The following is a 23,570-nucleotide window of genomic DNA, read 5'->3' as shown; positions in this document are numbered from 1 at the left end:
CTCTCTCTCTCTCTCTCAAACACACACACACACACACAATTTATACACCATAGGGTCGGAAACTGGGTTAAACGATCCGAGTGTTGACTAAGAATATCAAACACAAGCCCCACTCATTAACTTCTACAACGTATCACTTTTGGTCCTACTCTTGGCTTGTATCAACACTGCAGGTCCAAGTGTCCAACCAGATCTCCTACAAGCCCACGAACAGTGAGCCCAAAGACAGCCTAAGCCCGCGACAAATATGTAACACATGGAAAAGTGGCGATGTCCTACAACAAGTTGTCCAAATTGAATCCAAACAAATAAATTTAATTCTTTCAAAATTAAGATCGGATAATAAACATATATTTCAATAAATTTAATTTTGACACACTACTGGAAAACAGGCTATACAGTACACCCACATCTAATACGGTTGTAAATAAAAACCGTATTAGAAAGGGCTAAATAAATATAATACGCCCAATTACAACATCTAATACGGTTAATGTGCTGTACTAGAAACAAGATCAAATACCTAAATAAAATACGCCACATTTTGGAATAAAGTACAGCTCAATACCTAAATTGAATACGCTGAATAAGTACTCAGCTTCCTCAACTTACAACATCTAGTACTCAGCTTCCTCCTCCTACACTTCTCCGCCCAACCCAACACCTTAACACCACCCTTCCTCCATCTCTACACCACTAATCGGTCCTTTATCTCTATCTCCCCTGTCGCAACACCATCATCACCGGCTAGCCTCGCCTCGCACCTCCAATAATTCAACCAACCCACCACCGGACCATCATCATCATACGGCAACAGCTTTGATTTCTGTTTTTGCAACAGACAAACACAGGCAAAAATACAAGGAACTACAACTATTTCTCGATGGATAAGGGAGCGTCTGTGATCGAGATGCAAAATCAAATGGTAGGATCTCTATTTTGAAAACTTATTGTTTAATTTTAACCAAATGACTTTGGAATCCTAAAATTCAAACACCCACTTGTTAAAATCAATTGTAATTAACATGAACATTGTAACTAACAGAGACCACATTCCCTTTTTCATCAAGCCTGTCAAAATATCTGAATAAATGAATAAAACACTACATTCATAAAATTTGTTTCTATTTTTATGAAAATAAACCCAATTTACCCTACGTCTATAAATGAAAAGAATGTACTTATAATCATAAATATAAAATTAAGGACTTATCTTAAACATAATATCTAGTTTGAAGTTAAGAACTAAACATACATTGAGCAAAACCACATGATTCAATCCAAATGAAAAAACCAGAATCTAAACATATATGATACAATATATAACTTAAACACATGACACCCATCCAAATCAAAATACCAAATCAAGAAACCAAATCAAATTATCACAATTGAAAAAAAAAACAAACATTTATCTTTTCATATATTTTCACAGTTCACTATAACAGTTGAGACCCAATACCCTAACAATATAAAATAAGAAGAAAAAAATAACACTTTACCATTTGATATAAGATTTTCCTTTTTTTCTTTTTTCTTTTTCTAAACAACATGAGCAAGCAAACCTATAAACACTAGTTAATATCTCTTGCTTAACTTCCCCTACCATGACAGTTTTGTCCCTCCTTCCCCATTTACACCTTTTACCAATTTTGCCCTTGTCTCCTTTAATCGATTCTTGTACTCTTTCTTCCATATTTCAAATCTATCTTTGACCTTCTTAAACTTTTCCATTTGTTTGAGATAAGGCATCTGTTGTTGTTGTTGTCCAATAATGGTTTTAGCATCATCATCAAAATCATGTGTTTTTTGATCCAACTCCTTTGATAGATGATCCGCCACCACCCCACCACCATTGTATTCCACAAGAGTTTGAGTTCCTAAAGAAATGCTGCTAATGCCACCCCCCCCCCCCCCCTGAATCCCCTCCCCCAAAACTCTTCTTGGCTGCAACCAAACTCTTCTGCACCATTCAACAACAAACCATATGGTAAGTAAACTCACTTATTTGTAAAAGGGTATAAAGGTAAAATCACTTGTAAAAAAAGGATAATAATGTAAATTCATTGGTAAAAGGGTAAGAAATTAAACTCAATTGTAGAAGGGTAAAGTCACTAGCCTAAACCAACTAAGGTTAATCACAAGACAAAATTCCAAATTGTAAAAGGGTAAAATGGTAAAGTGACCTGTAAAGAAGCAATCTGTTTTTGCCAAGTTTCCTCCACAGACTTCATTTTAATTTCATGTTTAGACCAATGTGTTTCAAATTGTTTAATTTGGTCCCTCAAAGCTGTATTTTCTTGCTCCTTTTGAGTCAGGGACATGTCTCCCTTGATGATCAGCCTCTGCAGCTCTATAACATCCGAGGGCATAATCGGAAGATTATCTTGCAACATACCCTATATACAAAAAAACAACCATTTTGTTATTATAATTATATTTAGTTTCTAAAATAAAATAAAATTACCTTTGTAGACATCTTCCAGCTGCAGACATGGCTAAAATATCTTCCTTCTTGAATTTTCACCATGAATAACTGCAAACAGGTGTAACAAAAATTCAAATTTGGACAAAATAAAAAAATAAAAACGCATTTTTTACTTGATTGCAATGTGACAACTCCCGCCATTAGTTCATGGAAATCACAAACAATTCCAATTCCGATTCCAATTCCAAAAAAGCCCTTCCCCACCTTATTTTCCTTAACTTGTTTTCTTAATTTCTCCAAAACCAAAAACTGTTCTTGTCGGAAATATATGTTGATGTACCAAAAACTGCATTAAGGCCGCTTTTATGATACCTGAAAAAGATATCCTCCATTCTGAAATTATGCTAAAAAGAATCTAAAAAAAAGTAGTTAATCAAAAAAAGGAAAAGGAAAATGAAAAAAAAAAAAATAAAAGTGTTAGATATTAATATCAAACCTAGTTGAACTAATTTAGAAGTAAGTATTACTCCCTCCCCAAAATTATTGTCCCCAAACAAAATTATTGGAATCTTAAAATTCAAACACCCTCTTGTTAAAATCAATTGTAATTAACATGAACATTGGAATGAAAAATACTACTTGACAGTCCTTGAGTATTGCACGCTCTTGGAGCTGTACGTTACTGAGAACAACCGACCCATTGATAGAACAGATAGTTAATATTTATATTTTATATTATATTATACCTTTTACAATTTTATTATTTTGTGGGATGACTCTAATCCTTTCTTTTTGTGGTATTTTATTACACAGGTGTATCATGAAACTTGGATGTATGGACTACCATGGGCTAGCAGTGAATATGTACATAACCTCAAGAAGTTTCTTAAAGTTGTTGAGGATCGTTGGGTGCATAGAGGAGAATGTTACATTTGGTGTCCTTGTAAAATGTACCAAAATTGTAAAAAGGTCTATGATTTGGATGTAATAGAAGAATATATGATATTTGAAGGATTTATGAATCGATATACGTGTTGATCACAACATGGCGAGTTATTGATTGATCACAACACAATTGATGTCGAATCTAATTATGATGATACAGATGATTCAGAGGATGACATCCATGATAACCTACCTCCATTTTCTATCGGTATTCCATCTATGAATGTTGATATTAATGACGCTGCTTACTTAAGATCGGATCATAACGAAGGATCATATGTTGAAGAAAGGTAATAAACCCTTTGTTTGATCTAAAAATAAAAAATATAATTTAATGTAAATTTGAAACATATGAAGATAGTATTATGTATGTATTTAATACATTTTTGTTTGCAGCAACACAGACGACACGACACTGGAGGACAATAACAGTGATAATTGTAGTTGAGGTTCTTCATGGGGAGATTTACTATGATTGCATTATGAAAAACTTGTGTAGTATCAACATGATGCGAGGATAAAAACTATGTTGAGTTTTTAATGTTTATGTCACATGTAATATGTTCTATATTATACAAAGTCATGTTTTAGTGATGAACATTAATCTTTGTTCATCACTAAATGCTCAATTGCTCATCACCTTCATTTCCCCTTCTTCCTTTTATGAATTCAGAGAGAAAAATATAATATTGATATAATTATTTGATAAATATATTTAATTATTTTACTTTTTAATATGTTCATTTTAATTTTTAATATGTTCATTTTGGTTCGGCATCAATTTTTTTCACATGATATTAATATATTGAAATTGCAATTACATTCCCTTTTATTAAACAAGAAACAAAAGAAAAAAAAATAGAATTTTTTTTGTCCTTTTTACATATATATGAACGTGAATCCCATTTTTCTTTTATATGGATTTGTATATTGAAGGGGCCCATCAGTAGCCCATATGAGCACATATTCAATTCATCATCGGTCAAAAGTAAAAATTGCAAACTTAACAAAATTGACCCAAAAGTCAAAATTGCAATTAGGTTCCCTTTTGCGTGTACTTGTTTGATTATCACGAGAACGACGAAGCCTTCGCCTTCAGCCGACGACGCCTCCGCATCCGCCTCTAGCCAACGACGCCTCTACCTCCGGTCTTCGGTCGAAGACACAGACGAAGTCTCCTACTCCGCCCTACAGCTGCTTCCGCCTCCTCCTTTCACGTTGTTTACAGGTACGATCGGCCTTCTTTGATTAATGTTCTGTTTATGACAATGTTTTCTTTGATTAATGTTGTGTTTATGCAATGCTGCTTGTTGGCTAGGAGTCGATAATGGTTATACTGTGTAAAAGTATAAATGCTACTCAGTTGTTGGTTTATTAGACCATAATCAGTAAAATTTCTAGTAATCGACAATTTCAACTGGTCTATGATATCATAATCATATTAATTTCTAGTAACCTACTTTTGGAGGGTAGATTTAAACTACTGTATGATTTAATAAGCACACGAGTATTTACACATGATTCCATTGGGTCACTAGCAGTAAAGTCTCCATTTTGTTTCTTTACATTTACTCCCTCGGTCTGTATTTCAGCTATACTGTTAAACAACTTAAAATTACATAAATCTCCCTCCATTTTATCTACATTCTTGCCTTTACATGGTTCAAACTTCACATTAGTTTTCACATCAGAAACATGTTCCAAACTAGAATCATTATCAGAATGTGGTGATTCTTTATGGAGGGTAATCTGGTCTTTTTGTTCTGGACTGGTGATTGAAGTAGAACTTTCACTCTCCTGTGATAACTTGTCAGCTATGGATGCCAACAAGTCAAAGAAACAAAAAAATGTGTCAATATGAATTTCAAAAATGTATTTGTTTTCCATCAGTGAAACAAAACTTTTGCATAGTTTTATCCCAATTTATTTTATATGGTTTACAATCTTGATTGCATCAATAGTTGATAGAAAACAAACAAATGGATGGAGATATTTAATATTACCTTTCCAGTTTCATCTCTGATCTTATTTAGGACACCAAACACACACACACACACTATATATATATATAGTTATAAACACATCAAGATTACAACAGGCATTACCTCAAGCATTCCGCTTTTAACGGAATACATTGACAAAACCCTTTGTAAGCTCAGGATGTTGATCTAAATCAATTCTTTTTCCGGTGGCAACCAAATGGGCAAAATAGTCATTTTGCACTGTACATTATAATACAAATTGATTAGCATGACCATATTAGGGACCTCAGATAACAAAAGGGAACTTGTTAGTCTCGCTGTTATGATGTTAGATTTGATGATGCCATGTTGGTAGTTTAGGCTGTCAGTTTGAGCAGCACTGCAACCAGGTTGGCACTTGAGGTTTCCTTTATTAAATCGGGTATGAAATTATCACATTTTTTATTCCCTTGTGAAATGATTCTGTTTGTGTTATGATACAAATTATCCCCAGGTTGAACATCATCAATTCCAATTGAGAATCCACCGAGTACTGCATCAAAATAATCTCATCATACACTTTCACCAAACATCTATTCAGAGCTCACAACTTCTCCTATAACAGCAGCCTCACTTGGGCAGGAACTTAGGATTGGCTCTTCGACGTTTTCCTCAGGTAACATTTGTCAAAATTCAGTTCCACATAACATGCATTGTTTTTCTTGATTATCTGAGGCTAGAAAACAAGTGGTTAATGTTATTTGATAATTAGTAAACTCTTTCTATCTATTTTTCATATCTTCTTTGCATGACATGATTTCTCCTTAATGTCTCATCAGATATCATTCTTTCAGAAAAATATTCAAGTAACTGATTCACAAATACAAGATATAATCATATAATATCAACTTTCTTAATGTGAGTAAATGAGTAAATGACCATTTTACCCTTCTGTAAGTAAAAAAGAAAAGTGAATAGGAGAAAAGATTTCTATATCTTTGCACAAGATTCCAATTTCAATTCATCTTCTGTGTAATCTTCAATCACATTGATCCTTTCAAAATTTTCTGTCCAGGACCAACAGATTCAGAGACTATTCCAATCTCATACGTATATAATCCTTTTAGTGCAATCAACAATTGTCTGATTGGAGTGTGGTTACTACGTTATGAACTGGATGCATGAGTTTGTACTTTTTCGACAACATGGATTTCCGAATGTAAGTATATTGTTAGATATTTTTTTGCATTTTTGTTTATTGTACTAGTGGGTCACCTTTGTTAAATAACAAATTTTTTATCTTAATTTGTTTGTAGAACATTTGGAAGGACAAAAAACCATTTTCTAGTGAGGAATTGGATGAACGTGTTAAAACATGGATGAGAACTTTTGGAGATAAAGTGAAGTCTTTTTCAAGTTAACGGTTAGTTGTTCTATATACATTGTTATAATTGGTTATGTTTTTCAAAAAACCATTTTCTAGTGAGGAATTGGACGAAAGTTTTTTTTATGGAAAATGTGATATATAAAAGTAGGATGCTATATTTTGTGTTTTATTGTGGAAGTTTGCAGATTTCAAGTTAAGGAGGTTGCTGTTATGGAGGTACACAAACATCCCTTGTATTTCATGTTGTATTTGCTCATATTTTTTATGTTGTGGAGAAGTTTTCACCCTTACATTGCTATAGATGAAGGTGTTAATGGCAGGAATGTCCAATAATTTGAGTTTTCTTCATTAAAAGTTATTTAAGATTTTGAATCCTAAGTTTTCTTGTTTTTGTAGGCATACACTGAATTAGCCACAAAGGGGAAAGAGAGGTCAGATGTGTGACATTAACAAATTTAAGAATGTTTTTATGTTTAATGAACTAGGTATACAACTTTTAGATTGTATAGATTGTAGTATGAAAGAATATTAATGTTTTTATGTTTAATGAACTAAATAGTTATTGTAATTTTTTTTCTGTTTTTTAAAATTAAAACATGATCAGTGATGCCCCACTTCTTATGGTTGGAATGGAATCATATAGTAGGTTTGTATTTTATGGAGATTGATCAATTGGTTACAATTCACATGCTAAAAGCTTTGCAGAAATTAAAGAGTTTCTTTTAGTTAGAATAGTTGGAATGGTGATCCATGTGTTCCACAGCATCCATGAAGTGGAATTGGTTGATTAATAAGGCTGGAATGCAAAGCTAGAATGGGCTGGAAAGTCTGGAATGCAAAGCTAGGAATAGGAATGAATAAGACATCAAGTACAGTTGTTTATTGGTGTATTAGATGTGTATATATGGCGTATTAGATGATACTTGAGACATCAAGTACGGTTGTTTTGGTGTATTAGATGTTTATATATGGTGTACTAGATGATTGTATGTAATGATTGTATGGGATGGTATAAGATACATATAATACGGTTAAATAGCCGTACTTTATTATGCATGTAATCTAATACACCCCTCTACTAGTACGCCTGCTATCTACGTACTATATTCATAATTTCAACCGTACTCTATTAACCTTTTTCTAGTAGTGACAGCTCATTGGTCCTCCTTTAAGATTATTTGGTGAGCACTCAACATCTTGTTATTTAATTTGTATAAGTGAAGTAGGGACGTTGTGGATGCTTTTATTTTTAATTTATATAGAATAGTATCAGTAAATTTCTTAGTGGTTGCTTTTATGTCTATATTATATCGGACTTAAGTTGTATTAACAAATTCAGCCTCTAAAAAACACATCCATCAAGAACATTATCCATCTTTGAGTGTAACCATAAACACATGATATTGCAAAACAACATGTAGGACCATACATATAAAGTGTCATACACCAACTACATATTATATGCTCAAACAAAATTGTAAAAGACCAGGTCAACTATTGATTATATGTGTGAATGGAAATCGAAAACTTAATATCCCTATAATTGTTTAGTATGAATATTTCACGGGTTCACACTCATTTTTATTTTTATTTTTATTTTTTAAAATAAAAAGTTCACACTCATTTGACCAGCAATTTCTCAAAAATCAAAAACTCATTAGTCAAATATATACAAACAATTTTTTTTGGAAAGAAAATAATTTCACAAGATTAAGAAAATGTATTACGAAATCAAATATCAATTTTTTTATAGTGGCAAGCCACCCAAATTTGAAATGTGGGGTTATCAATTAAGAGAGTTTAAACATAGGTTTGGAAAAAAAAAGTTTGATAGTTGAAAAAGTTAGAAGTGTTGGTGTACATTTTTGAAAAATATCAAATTACATAAGGCTTACGTGCTTAGGTCAAGCAAGAAGAAACTAAAAAGTCTTTCCTTTCTTCCTTTGGAAATAGGGGAGTGACCTCAAGTGTGCTCCAACAGTCTAAGATGAAGCTACATAAGCTGTTGCCTATAACGTTCCATCTGCAACGTAAGGTCTATTTGCTTTCGTAGCAAATTGATAAGCCGTTTCTTTCACTCATATAAATATATGATTTCCTTCATCAACCCCCGAATAATGAATAAAAACGAAAATAGATATTCATCCGAACGAGATACAATTGTCAAATGGGGGAAGAGGAACGAGAGGCATCCCTAAGCTTTCCGGCTCACTAGTAGGTGACGAGGGTATTAAAAAAGGGCTCATTTCACCTGTCCATGCATTCGTTCAGATTCTTCCTTCTTTACATTTACAACCCACCCTTACTAAAGTTTGAATGTACCTTCGAAGTCTTGAACACTCTTTTTGATTAGGAGCGTGGTGAGCAACTTCAGTCGGTGCTGGCTCCTATTGCAGTGCCTCTAGATCCACCACCCGTTTTAGAGTCAGCGGGTTCTGAATGACCTCCCTCTCATAGTTAAAAAAAGTGGTTGACCATCTTGAATAAGTCCATATCCTTTAGGTTGTTTAAGTAGGTTGGATGACAAATCAACCATATGAGATATAAACCAAGGCAACAAAAGTGGAGCATACGATGATGCCAACCTTTTCATTTCGTGGAAGTCCCGATAGAGGAAAGGGTTGTAAGTGATGGCATGTTCTGCTTCTTATCTAGAGAGGGGCGTTAATGCGTTTGTACGTAACAGCTGGTCTAGATGAATAAAGGCAGACCGAACGGGACTATATTAATATAATAGGTGACAAAGCGGAATAGAAAAGCACAGATGAGTCACATATAAGAAAACTTGCATGTGTTCCTCGAGAAGAGAGTGGCTACCTACTGGAGCTTCAACCAATCAACACCGATCAATTTTGTTTTGTGGAGGTTGAAGAACCCACAAATAAATTGCTTGAACCTGTGACATCTAAATCTTGAACTAAAAGCTAGTCTAATGATGACTTAAAGTAGACCTTATGTTTGTATTTTTGGCCAGCAAATCACTAATCAAAAAACATTTTTTTTTTATTTTTCTTATAGATTCTTCATGGATCTAGTGTAGTGGCTGGTAAAGGTATAATGACTTAAAAGGGTAATATATTTTTCGATTTCCACACATTTAGTCATTGAGTGTTTTTTTTTTTTTTTTTTTTGCGTCTACATTTACCATTTGAACTTGTTAAACTATACACATTCAGTCCTTATGACCAGCTTCTCCAGGTTAGCCGGTAAAAATGACTTAATAGGGTAATATGTTTTTTCACTTTGTACACATTTAGTCCTTAATATTTTTGTAAACATTTAGTCCTTAATTTTTATTATTTTATTGTTATTATTTTTTTTTTTTTGCAAAATAAGTCATTTTTGTTTTTGTACTCATTCTGTACTTATAAATGATTTCTTGAGGTTTTTCTCATGACATCTTACGTGAGACAATCATTAATGGGGTGTTTGGGACTTTTGATGTTTATGTCCATCGTGATCTCAACTACTTGGTTGCTTAGGTCATGTGTTCTGAACGTCATAACTTCTTTATATCCATGCGTTCGTATTTTAGTCTACTACAAATTTCATTTAGATTACACCTGTTAAAAAGTAATATATTTTTACTTACGATCTTTATATCCATACGTTTTTTATAAATGCATATATGGATGTTTTTTTTAATAAAATCATAAGTAAAATGTATTATATTTTAACGAGAGTAATCTTAACGAAAGTTGTAGTAGACTAAAAAAACGAACACGTGGATATAAAGATCATTAAAATCTTATATCATTTGAAGAAGTTATGACGTTCAGAACACAATACCTACGCCAAACCACAAGACCTACGCAATCAAGCAGGCGAGATCGCGATGTAAACATCAACAACCCGAAACACTTCATCAATTATTGTTAAGATGTTGTGAGAAAAACCTAAAGAGATCATTTATAAGTACTGAATGAATACAAAAATAAAAAAGACTTATTTTGAAACAAAAAAATATTAAGGACTAAATATGCACAAAAATAATAAGGACTAAATGTATACAAAATGATAAATATATTAACATGTTAAGTCATTTTCCTCGGTTAACCTAGAGCAACCGGTCATAAGGACTGAATGTATACATTTTAAAAAGTTCAAGGGGTAAATGTGAATGAAAAAACACAATGATTAAATATATACAAATCAAAAATTATTCTGGCTTGTAAATCATTGATCAAAGAGCGAGCTGCCATGTTTAATGATTTGATGGGATATATAAAAAGATAAAACCCTCTAAAAGCTTCAAAAAGTATGTTTTTGGATTAAGGTTTTTCGTTTAAAACAAACGTCAATGAAGCTTTTTATTTAATGTAATCTTTTTTTCTTTAAACCTAGAAAAAGGTTAAATGTTTTGAAGAATTCGTTACTGAACATACCATTGTCTCATAATATTAGTTATCTAAAATAAAGATATTTTATACATAATAAACATTCTTACACTACTAGAAAAACATAAATATAATACAGTTTTTTTTCCAAAATAGAGTACGGGCTTGCATCCCGTATTATAATGGGGTGTATTAGATTTGGTGCCACAATAGAGTACGGTTAAACAACCGTACTTTATGCGACAACTAGAAAATTTGGGTCAAACAAGCTAAGCAGTTATCGCGGTCGAAATTTCAATAGCGGTCACATGCCGCTATTTGAAATCGCGGTGGTATAGCAGTGATATAGCGGTTTTTTAATATTATGTATAATTTATATTATATATTTATACATAATTTATATATTAGATTATTAATACTATAAAGAATTAATATCATAAAAAATCATATAAAACATAACATAATCTATATAAAATATTCTAATATAGTAATACGGAAACTAAAAAGTGTCAAAATATCATCGTAACTCAAGTCATTCGTGGTTCCTAAGTACTGAAACCGATGAGAAATGGAAGTTGTCATTTTTTGCTTTGTAGTTTGTAATTAACTACATTTATTTTTTGGACTTATTAAGACAAAAAGTATAGTGGACTAGTTAAAAAAATAAAGATTTAATATCGAAATAATACATAATCGTTTTTTTTTTGTCAAAGTAGCCAAATATGTACGAAATTGTAAAAGCGGGTATTGCGTCGCTATAGCGCTGATGAGGTTCGTGGTAAATAGCGTTCAATAGCGTCGCTAATAGCGACACCGCTATTCGTAAACGCTATTTCAAAATAGCGGTTTAGTAACACCGCAAAACGCTATAGCGTTGCTATAGCACCGCTATAGCGCGCTATTGATAGCATAGCAAACAAGTCTAAGGAAATCTTGTGTACAAGTGTACCCACAAGGGATATCTATGTAACTTGGATGCAATAACAAAGCCAAGAGGGCACTCATTTGTATGATTAAAGATAATATACATTTGGAAATTTATGTTGAAATGGACCTTGAAAGATCAATGAAAACCAAACAAGAATAAAATAATACTAACTCAACAACATGTATTTATGAAAGGGCCCCTTAAGGCTGAAAACACCATGGAAAAAGGATGGGACCGAAATCAAATAGCCTAGGACAGAAATCCCTTATGATTTCGGTCACAATAGAGTGAATTGATGGGTTTTCGGTCAAAGGAAGGGATGAAAGCAAGAGAAGTTGACTTTAAGATGTGAAATCTCACCCATTTCCAATATGTTAGAACGTAGTTCTATCAGGATCGATTGATTCTAAGGATGCAAACAAATAAGTACGTAAAAGTAAACACGAATATGGCTTGAATACGTCGAATGATTAATGCTTCAACACCTTAGAAGAGCTCGATAAAGAACTTCGACTGTAGAGGTGTTTTAGGGTTACAAAACTCAAGCATAATTCAAAGAGACGTCTAACAATAATGCATACATGCATGCATATATATAGTCTAACCCTAAGAGATAATCACGGATGGACAGGCCCAATCCGGATATATACAAAAAGCCCTAAGACGCAACACAATAAGCCTCAACAATCTCCCCCTTTGCGTCTTTGAGACTGAGACTTCAACTTTGTTTAGCCACCGAAGGCTTCTTCACCGTTTTGAACACTCTCCGAATGATAGCTAACAGATGGTACCGAAAGGTAATGTACCACCGAAGCATATCAGTAAAATTTTTCTTATTAGCATCCGAGTTCTGCTTGCACCAATGTATCAAGTTGATAATGTGCTCCAAGCAGTCAGTAGAAAATAGATGCTTATCTACCAAAGAAAACAAGAACCTGTGAGCTTCACCTTTCGTAAACATCACAGTCAGATGTGTTGAATCAATTTGCCCTATCTTCATCTTGTTCACATCTCCTGGCTTTTGAGTAGTCTTGACTGTCGGCTTCTTATTCATCACCTTTGCTATCACTTGATCCATTGTTGCAACTTCATAGATGTAGGAGGCCAACATTCTTTTTAAATGCTCCAAAATCAGCTCATACTCCTTCGAATTAGTGAGCAGAATGTTGTATAGCAATATCCAATCATGTAGATTAAGATTGGGAAGATCTGCTAAGGATATCATCGAGACAAAGTTTATAGACCCTCGTGTGATCTTGAAATGCACATTCACAAATTTACCAGTGGGAGTCGGTTTCAATACCTTGACAGTTGTAATTTTCTGCGCACTCCATGTCAAGTATTGAGGTTGGCCATACTTTAAATAAAAGTCGATAAGCTCTCAGTCAAGCTTTGGATTTGGAAAAGGAACCTCAACAGTTGAGTCAAAACAATGAAATGTAAATGACTTCCTTGTAATTGGCATATCAAATTGTGAGTCCTTTGAATTGTCGTAGTCAAAAGAGGCAATCGGTTCTAACCAATAGACACTCGGTGACTCAATTGCTTGACTGATCAACACATCTCTCGTCCATTCAGGAAACAGAGCCTTCTTACACTGCAAGATATCTTCTTCTTCTTTATTGCGCCTCTCTATTTCCTCAGCCTCCTTTGTGATTTTTAAATTTTCATCTAATTCTTTATCTCTCTTCTTTCTTTTAAGGGCATCAGTGATAGTTTCAACATCACTATCACTGTCGTTAACAATCTGTTTCAGCTTTTCAGTTGGACCAGAACCTGAAGCTACATTAACCTTCAGTTCTTTTGTGACAATAACTTTTTGCGGTCCCTCTTCCCTTGTTTTGGAGTAACGAAAGGCTCCGAAACACCTTTCATTTCATGAAGCATGGCAAGAGCAGGGAGCAGTTTGGTAGTTAAATGATTGCGGATGGTGAGAGTGAGAATTGGATCATGAGCACCAAGGAGATTGGTCAACATGTCCTTGACATCGTTTGCACAACTGCGGAAGACAGCTCTCTCTGTTTTCAACAAGGAAATTTCCTTCTCTGATTGAGCAAGTTGGACTTGCTGAACTGCAATTGTAGAGGCTTGACGAGCTATCTCTTCCTTCAAAGCACTCTCTTTGGCAATGTCAACATGCAGTGAGTCCAGTCGAGAAGATACTGAACCGATCAGAGAAGCGTTGTCAGCTTTGATAGAGGAACGAACATCATCAAAAATCTGTTGTTCTTCCTTCAAAGACTGTGAGAAAGATCCAACTGATTCACGAATTTTGGCAGCATTCGTATCAGCATGCCCTTTCAAAGAATCTATAAATATCTGCGTGGTGCGAATAACTTCAGCAACATTAGCAGATGCTTTCTTGCAAGTTGAAGTTGATTCCTTGATGGCATCAGTTGATTTATCCATAGCTTGTGTATATTGATCTATAGTTGTTTCCACAAAAGCTTTGAGAACAACCCCGCCATAAGCTTTATTATCCGCAAGCAGCTTATCCAGCTTCTCATGAATGCTCTGTAAATGTTGGCGGTTGATAGGAGTATCAGTGTCTTCATCAGACTGAAGTCTATAGGGACTAAAGTATGTAGAGTCATACTCATCATTGTCGCCTCCCAGAGTAGCACCTGACTCTGTTGAGTGGGTTGGAGAGATGGGTTTAGTGATGACTGGGGGTTCGGTTTCAGTAGGTGCCCCCGTATCAGATACGTTGACCCTTGCTGTTTGTTCTGGAAGTGTAGTGGTGGTGGTATGGGTAATTGGAGCTGATAAGGTTGTTAGAGAAATGGAAACAGTAGAAACTAGTGGATGTGGTAGAGAGGTTTCTGTTGTGGAAGTGGGAATAACCGAAACTGGGACTTTCGGTGTTGGCTTTGGAGGTGTCTGTTTCGGTGATGGAGGTGGGGTTGGAATTTTATGAGGTGGAGATTCGGTTTGTGGAGGTGATTGAGGAGGAGTATTACCTCGTGGAGATTCGGGAGGAACCTCATCTTCTCCATCATTTTCAGAATGATCCGGACTTGGAGGAATTTGCTGTTTTGATCTCTTCGCCATTTTCTTTATTTTCTTTGGCTTTGAAGAGGACTCCGATTCTGACTTTCGCTTTGTGGATTTAGAGGGATTAGGTTGTTCCTCCTATGTTGCTGGGCTTGTCAACAGCTTCTAATGCAGCCTTCTGCTCAGGAGTAAGAACTCTCAGCTCCTTGGGTGGAAGTTGTCTATAATCAACCATCACCTTGCTTTCGGCTGTAACACCCCTGTACATGGTCTCCGGAATGGAACCATAATGAGTAAACTTTGTGGGGTCCGAGATGATGATCTTCTTGGTATGAAAAGTTGAAATGGACACGATGAGAGCATCCTTCATCATCGGAACTTCCAGAGTGTCAATTGCCCTTCGGGTAATGAGAGTCCAAAACCTTCCACATGAAATTTTGGACTGACGAGTGGAAGTGTTTAGGCTCTGCAGAACCTGAAACCATATGATAGACCCGTAGTCCAGGTTGATTCCATTATATAGACCATATAGAATGGTCAGGAATCCTTTACTCGTGCCATCTGATCCAGCACTTCTTTCCGCCAAGCCTTTGATAAGTAGAGTGAGAAGACCGTTCCATTGAGAAGGCAGACATGAATTCTTGAATTTGGAAATGGTTGTCAGCACATCTGTACAGCCCATTTCATACAACATTAAAAAGATTTGTGATGTTGTGATAAAGTCAGGAGAAATCACAGAAGAATCCACTGCAAGATGAAGTAAGGAACAAAACCTCCCTTTGGAAATAGAGGCCTTCTTGGAGTGGATTTGGAAATATATTCGTTCCTTGTTCTTTTCATATGATGCAGAAGAATAAACTTGAGACACTAAGGACATCAGAACAGCCTTGAACTAGGTTAGGGCAATAACCAAAGGAGAGTACTTCAAGCATTTGACAACTTGTAACATGTAAGAATCATATAGAAACGGATTAAGTTCTATAATCATATTCTGATTTGGCTTGATAGTAAGAAAGGCTAATGAAGTAATCTGATCTTGTGCAGAAGAAGAAGTTACCATTGTTGAACAAGGGAAGAAGATGAACAATTTAAATCACCATTACAGTGTAGAAATTTTGATACTGGTAGAAGACAAGGAATCATGCAAACCCTTTATATACCGTTGCCAGGAGAGAGAAAATCGTGACGATTGTGACGTTATCGCTGAACTGTAGCCTGGGAAAGTGGGATTTGACGGGTTGGGGTTCCTAGGTATGCGGTAGCACGCGTGCGTATAGTGACCGTTCAAATTCACGCGCCCAATAAGATTTCGACAATCTGCATTTGAAGTAGAACACGCCATTCGAATCTGAATTGCCCTTGATTCACTAGAGGACAAATAAACTCAAACATACCATCAACAGAATGTGGGAAAATTAAAAATTTCGTGCATTATAGTGACAAAAGATAAAGTAATAAAGCAAATGTGTATGGGATGTGAGTGATAGAAATAGGGGATTCCGGGCAAGAATCACTTCCTTCGAAGTCAAGAATGACTTGAAGTGCTTGTGTGGATTCCCAAGAATATGATCAAGTGTTTTTAAATAAACATTGAAAGGCTTCTTTTCATGACATAGGCTCAGGGTGGCTTATCTTCAACCGAACATCGATACTCAAAATAAAACCGAGTGTTGGAAGAAGTACTTGTGAGACCGATGTGGTCTGTTGAACAAGTAGGCAGGTTATATTTTGTGATGACAAAAGAGTGTATAGAAATCTCAAAAAAATTGGATCTTTATGGGTAGAATAGTCTTGGTTTTAGAAAAATTCATAAAAGACCTCGCAAAGAAAAGAGATTTCATTAGGTAACAAGTAAGATCTTGAATATAGAAATTCACCGTTAATTCATTATGGGTATTGAATTTTGGGTTTCACTCAGCACGTGGTATACGTATCTAAGATCATAAACATAGATTTTGTGCAACCATAAACCTCAGTGGTAAGAACCGAGAGTCTCAAGGGTTACAATTGTGAACCGAGATTAGATGGAGAATGGTTTGACGATGGTGAAAGAAACGGAAGTACCTTCTGCTATAAAACAGGACAAAGCAGAGAAACTCTTAACTCATGTGAGAAGAGTAACGTAGCTCTAGACCGAGTAAATAAAAGTAGCATGATTGGGAAGAAACGATAGGTATTGATCGAATCATTAAGGCCTTGCTCTAGGTCGTAGAGGCTTGGGTCAACATGCAGCAACATGCTTCTAGGGACCCTTAACTAGTTCATAAAATAAGCATCATACCTGTCCCGATTCCAAATCATGTGATACTTGAACCCTTGTGATTGAATAGAGGCAAGAAAAAACAAATATACCACACAAACAAAACGAAAAATATTTTCGAGAGATTGATTATTCTGAAAAAATAATAAAAAACAGAAAAAGAAAATATTTTTGAATTTTTTGAAGTTTTTCTGAAAAAGAATAAAAACAGAAAAAGAAAATATTTTTGGATTTTTGAAATTTTCTGAAAAAGAATAAAAACAGAAAAAGAAAATATTTTTGGATGTTTGAAATTTTCTGAAAAAGAATAAAAACAAAAAAAGAAAAATAAAGTAAATTAAAGACGAGAAGAGAAATGTAAACAGTTTACAACCGAAACCTTATCTCAGTTGAGTGAAGCGAAATAGATCGAGCTGTCGGTTCATTTCGGTTCCCGAAATTTAAGGAGCCGAAATAGACCGAGCGGTCGGTTCATTATGGTTCCCATAATTTAAGGAGCCGAAATAGACCGAGCGTTCGCTCCATTTCGCTTGTCTGATTTTTAGTGAAAGGATTAAGGATTTGGTACCGACTCTGCTTCCATCATACCCAAGCCTTGTAAGATTCTGTTAAAGAGTGCTTCAGGTAATGCCTTAGTGAATATGTCGGCCAATTGATCACTAGATCGAACAAAATGTACTTCTACGTTCTCATCTTCTACATGATCCTTAATGAAGTGATATCTAAGTGCAATGTGCTTAGTCTTTGAGTGTTGTATCGGATTGTGACAAATTCTTATTGCACTTTCTGAGTCACAATAGAGAGGTATCTTCTTCATGCTTAGCCCGTAATCTCTCAGTTGATTTTGAATCCAGATTACTTGAGAAGTGCAAGAGGTTGGAGCAATATACTCAGCTTCGGCTGTAGACAATGATACACAAGTTTGCTTCTTGGACTACCAGCTAACAAGTTTTCCATCAAGAAATTGGCATCCACCTGTAATGCTCTTTCTGTCCAGTCCACAACCTCCTAGATCAGCATCAAAATAAGATTGAATGAAGAATCCAGTTCTTGCAGGATACCAGAGACCGAGAGATGAGGTTCGCTTTAGATAACGGAATATGTTCTTCACAGCAACCATGTGAGGTTCTCTTGGATTAGCTTGAAACCTAGCACAATAACACACAAAAAACATAATGTCCGGTCTACTAGTTGTTAAATACATAAGTGACCCTATCATTTGATGATATTGTGTAGAAGAAATCTTCGCACCCTTCTGCATTGTCCTTTTCCACCAAGACTCTTAGCTCTGTTGTTTGTCTAGAAGTGACTCCCTTTGTCGCATATACTTGGTTCGGAACAGTTTGAACCTTTTGATAAACCATAGCCTTTTCTTTGAGCTTCCTTTCCTTATCCTTTTCTAGATGAGCAAATTCCACTGAATTTTATGAGATTAGTGGTTTCTCATTCTCAATTTCGCTCTTCATAAACTCAGAGCAATCAACTACGTCTTCTACAGATATCTCACTCATCTCACTTTCTTCATCAAATTCAGACGTATGTTCTAAGTCTAATTTATTTTTAGAAGCTAGTTTAGCATTGGATTGGTCAAATGAGTGAATAGCGTTCGACTTAATTTTCAACTTATCATTTTCATCTAAGATGTCTTTTAACATACATTTGTGTTCTTTTGAATCAATGAAGGTTTCTATTTTATCTAGTCCAATTTTGTATGACATGGACGTCTCTTCTGATGAATCTTCTGATTCACATTCTGCTATTACCTCGTCTTCCTTAAATTCAAGGAATGGCGAAATCATCTTATGAATTTTCTTTCCTATCTCACAACTTAAATGCAGTTGAGCTATATTAGTATATAAACGCTTTGAAATTAAACAAAAAACATTTCTCTGTTTTAAAAACATTAAATTGTCTTTTTGGAAATAAAAACTTTCATCCCTAGCTCTAATTAACTCCGCCTCCTTCAGCCAATCCACATCCTTCTCTCCTCACTCTTCGAAGACACCCTGCTGAGTTGGTCAGTTAGGTTAGAATTTGATAAGCGAGTTTGCATGAGACTACCACTTAAGTTAGTGAATTTAAATTTTAATTCATTTAATTCTTCTTCATAACTGGTTAATGGAACTTTAAGTGATTCAAGGATGGATTGTACCTTTTTGATCAAACGATCGCATTCGTTGATCTGCTCACTGACTAGCTTTGCTGCAAAACATTTGTTTTCAGTCAGGTTCGGTTCCTCATCTGCACTTTTGGTTGATGATCCAGTGGTGACCATTAAGCACTTCCCAGCTGAACCTTCTTCCTTTGCTATATAAGCCTTTCCATGAGAGGGATTTCTCACCTCTTCATCTTCAGAGTCGGTTGACCAAACTTCCATGCCACCGAACTCATCTTCTTGCACAATCAAATCATTCATAGTACCTTTTGCACCGTTAGCTGTCTTCTTGTTCTTGATTTCTTCCAGCTTGCGCATGTAGTACGCCTCATCATCTTCACCATCTCTTTTCTCAGCCATTTTTCTCAGCATGCAATCCTTGGCAAAGTGGTTCTTGCCATGACAGTAATTGCAGTCGTATCCAGAGTCTCCTGCAAGTTTTCTCTCCCTCTTATCTTCATCCTTTTGAGAAGAGCTCTTCACTTCATCCTTCAACTTTTCAGAGCTGTAACTTCCCTGCCAGTTTCGGTTCTTGCTGTCCGGAAATTTTCTTCTTGCAAACTTCTTTGGATTGGTGACCATCATAGCATACTCCTCACTTGTAAGGTGACACTCAGACAAATCCGACTCTTCTTCTTCTTCAGCAACACCTTTTGCTTTTGAAACAAGAACCAATGATCCTACACTAGAAACCACTTTTGCTTCTTTGGTTATGACACTTTCATGGGATTTAAGTATTCCCACAAGTTTCACTATCGAGTAAGACTTAAATTGTTCATGCGCTTTTACAGTAGAAACCACAGCCATCCATTCTGGTCTGAGTCCGATCATGAACGTTACTTTCTGCTCAATCAACTTCCTCTCTATTCCATGCTTTATCATCTTACTTAAGAGATGATTGAACCGATCAAAGGTCTGTATTAGCTTCTCTTCAGGTTTCTGTTCGAAAACTCCAAATTCTGACACCGGCAAGGTTTGAATGGAGTGTTCTAGATCTTCATTAGTCGAATAAAGCTCCTTCAACCTATCCCAGATTTCTTTAGCCGTCGTGCATGAACCGACCAATTGAAAAGTGTCAGATTGCAAAGTGAATCTTATCATTCTCATGGCCTTCACGTTACACAACAGCTTGTCTTTTTCATCCTGTGGCATCTTCTGTTTATCAGCGATCAACTTGTTATATTCCTTTTGCGTCTTGACGGTTGTGTTTGTTCCCGAATGAACAAACGGCCCAAGAGTGATAGCTTCCCAGATGAGATATCTGTTTTCTTCAGATCCAACCACATAGTCTTCGAAGTGATGTGCCCATACTTCGTAGTCTTGAGTGTAGAGAATGGGTATCCTGGTTGTGGATCCAATGCAGTTTGAGATGTTGATGGGATTTGTTTGTGAATATTCGTGAGACATGGTGAGCTTTTAGAATCAAACCTGTAAACTTGAGATTAGGGTTTTATCTAAAACAAAGTTGTCATCGAAACAAAGAAGACGACTTGTTATTTATACGATAAAAGCGGAAACCCTAGGGAATTCTGAATATAGAAGGAATGTGTATGGATCACATAGTCTCCTGCTCTGATACCAATTGTTAGAACGTGTTCTATCAGGATCGATTGATTCTAAGCATGCAAACAAATAAGTACGTAAAAGTAAACACGAATATGGCTTGAATACGTCGAATGATTAATGCTTCAACACCTCAGAAGAGCTCGATAAAGAACTTCAACTATAGAGGTGTTTTAGGGTTACAAAACTCAAGCGTAATTCAAAGAGACGTCTAAGAATAATGCATACATGCATACATATATATAGTCTAACCCTAAGAGATAATCAAGGATGGACAAGCCCAATCTGGATATATACAAAAAGCCCTAAGACGCAACACAATAAGCCTCAACACAATACATTCATAGTTCTCTAAGTAAATACCCAACATACACCCATGAAGTAACCAACAGTCATCCAAGTGAACTTCACATCAATACTACCCCTTTTATTTACACAAGACTTCACCATTCATTCATCCTTGTTCTCTAATTAATTCATACTCTCTCAAGAATCCCTCCCTCACTTCACTTAGCAAACAATAAAACTATCTCAAAAACAAGCTTAGGATCTTTCAAGCTCAACATTCTCCAAGTATCATCCCTAAATCCTTGTAAGTATTTTCGAGTTTGGCTATTGATTCTACACATTAGTTTGTTGATTTCCTCCTAGTTACACATAATAATATGTGTTGACATTCTTAGGGTATCATAATCTTCAAAGATTTCATCAAACATTTCAAGCCTTGGTATCTTCAAACAATCTCCTCAAAACAACCCACCAATCCACTCAAGGTGAGTTCATACCCCTACCGACGTCCGGCAGGCCTGAGGTGAAAATTTTCATACCAATTACCGACGTCTGGAGCGCGTCGTTTAGGAAAATAGTCGCATTAGCATGGTTATGATAACTCACATAGAGTATCGATAAATTATTCGATTTACGGTCTGATCCACTTGCAATAGTCTTATTTAGTTAAAACTACATTACATAGTTGTTCCAATACTACACAGTTTATATACATGGTTTATGCGTTCAAGTGGTTTTATGTACCAATAAAATTACCTATTTCTATTTTCAAGTACAAGAATACTTACACATATTTGGTCTTTAGGGTTCTAAGAGTACAACTCACTTACAAAGAAAATATAGAATTTTCTGGAAGTTTATACCATCATTTTTATGAAACGTTTACGAATCAGTTTTCATACAAAAATGCTTATGAACTCACAAACTTTATGTTGACACTTTTCAAAATCACTTGTATTCTCAGGAAATCAGTAACAGGTAATCTCAAGAGTCTACTTTTTGGGAAATGGGACGATGTCACAACACGTCTTTCATTTCTGTTATGTATTTTGATGTTATGTAAACAATACACTAAACTCATGTAATTCATTAATATTCAATGTATTGGTTGTGTTGCTATGTTTCATTTATATTCAATTGTTATGATACTGTACATGAAGTCATCCGCCCTCGGACGTTTCCGCCGTTCTGGTTCAGGGGTGTGACACTCAATACCCATAACACTTCCACATATAATACACACTTTATTATCCGTATTGCACTTTATTTAACCGTACTCTATTCCAAAATATTATCCCTCTTTTCCACAATATAATCGGTACTCCAACAACATTAAACAAGCCAAAGAAACAACCAAAAAATTACATTGATAATGAGGCGACCATTGCATTAATGAGGAAGAAAAAATATAAATTAAAAGTTAGCAATAAAGAAGCCAATAAAGGTAAATTGCTAGAACTTGTTTACGTGAAAAAAACTCCCATCAATAGAAAATCAAATACCAGTTCTTCAAACACATGAAGCTTGAAATCCTTTTAGGCATCCGGTTCCTAGGCAAAAAAAAAAAAGTTAAAAACTGATTTTAATATAGAAAAACTAAAAACCTCATTGAAAGTATAATTTTTTAATTTAATTTGTAGATTTTTCAAAGCATAATGCTACAATAGGAAAAAGGGAAAGTAGAGACTATAGTAAACAAATCAAAGTTCATTGTTATTTGTGTTGGATTAAGTGTCTAAGCCCTGTTGGATTAAGTGTCTAAGCCCATAACTATAATTGGTATGTACTTGACCCGATAGTAGCATGGTCCATTTGGGTTGCCTTCACCGGAGCAATTTGATAGGATGAATATTTGATAATGAGGTTATTTGTGATTTATTAATATATTATAAGAATAATATATTAATTGAGAAATCATATTATTTAATTGGTGTTGATCAAGAATTAATTTAGTGATCAAAAGAGACTGATTAAATTTGCGGAGACCGATTAAGTAAATCAGTGATACATAGAGTTATGGCCCTATGATCCATGTTGATTAGGTTTGGACTAAATCTTTGTGAGAGTCCATGAAGAGTTAGCCCAAAAGGCTATCAAATGAGTTATTGGATAAAATGCCTAAGTGAATGAATTAGGGTTACAAGATGAGACCCTAGGAATTCCACACTATAAATGTAACCCTAATGCGCATAAAATCGGCGAAGACTTCATTGAAGTAAACCCTAGCCGATTTTGGCGCCTCCTAGCCTCTCTCTCAAAGTCCTCCATTGTTCTTGGTGTTTGTGACTTATTTAAGGTATTACATTTGAGGTACTAAGCTCTTG

At 35.2% G+C, this 23,570-nt stretch overlaps 1 protein-coding gene and 1 long non-coding RNA gene across 6 annotated transcripts; one reads left to right on the top strand and one right to left on the bottom strand.

Annotated features, from left to right (window-relative positions):
* Positions 1 to 381: 381 nt before the first annotated feature.
* On the top strand, positions 382 to 7,777 carry LOC111903310 (uncharacterized). Of its 5 annotated transcripts, none has more exons than XR_002854099.3 (7): positions 382 to 925; positions 3,242 to 3,663; positions 3,770 to 4,601; positions 5,716 to 5,776; positions 5,849 to 6,010; positions 6,410 to 6,553; positions 6,651 to 7,777. It is a non-coding gene; the product is annotated as an uncharacterized LOC111903310 (long non-coding RNA). The 5 variants fall into 5 exon arrangements; XR_002854098.3 differs by having other exon boundaries at positions 5,637 to 5,776; XR_002854097.3 differs by lacking the exon at positions 5,716 to 5,776.
* A 5,590-nt stretch (positions 7,778 to 13,367) lies between these two features.
* On the bottom strand, positions 13,368 to 15,037 carry LOC111903350 (uncharacterized). The gene is made up of 2 exons (XM_023899129.1): positions 13,855 to 15,037; positions 13,368 to 13,762 (listed from the first exon to the last, which is right to left on the bottom strand). Exons 1-2 carry the CDS (start codon positions 15,035 to 15,037, stop codon positions 13,368 to 13,370), a joined length of 1,578 nt encoding a protein of 525 aa, XP_023754897.1.
* Positions 15,038 to 23,570: the final 8,533 nt, after the last annotated feature.

This window comes from Lactuca sativa, chromosome 6 (genome assembly GCF_002870075.4).
Source record: "Lactuca sativa cultivar Salinas chromosome 6, Lsat_Salinas_v11, whole genome shotgun sequence".
NCBI classification, from domain to species: Eukaryota; Viridiplantae; Streptophyta; class Magnoliopsida; order Asterales; family Asteraceae; genus Lactuca; species Lactuca sativa.
Note: the sequence above shows the minus strand (reverse complement) of the source record. Positions and strands in the feature narration are given on the sequence as shown.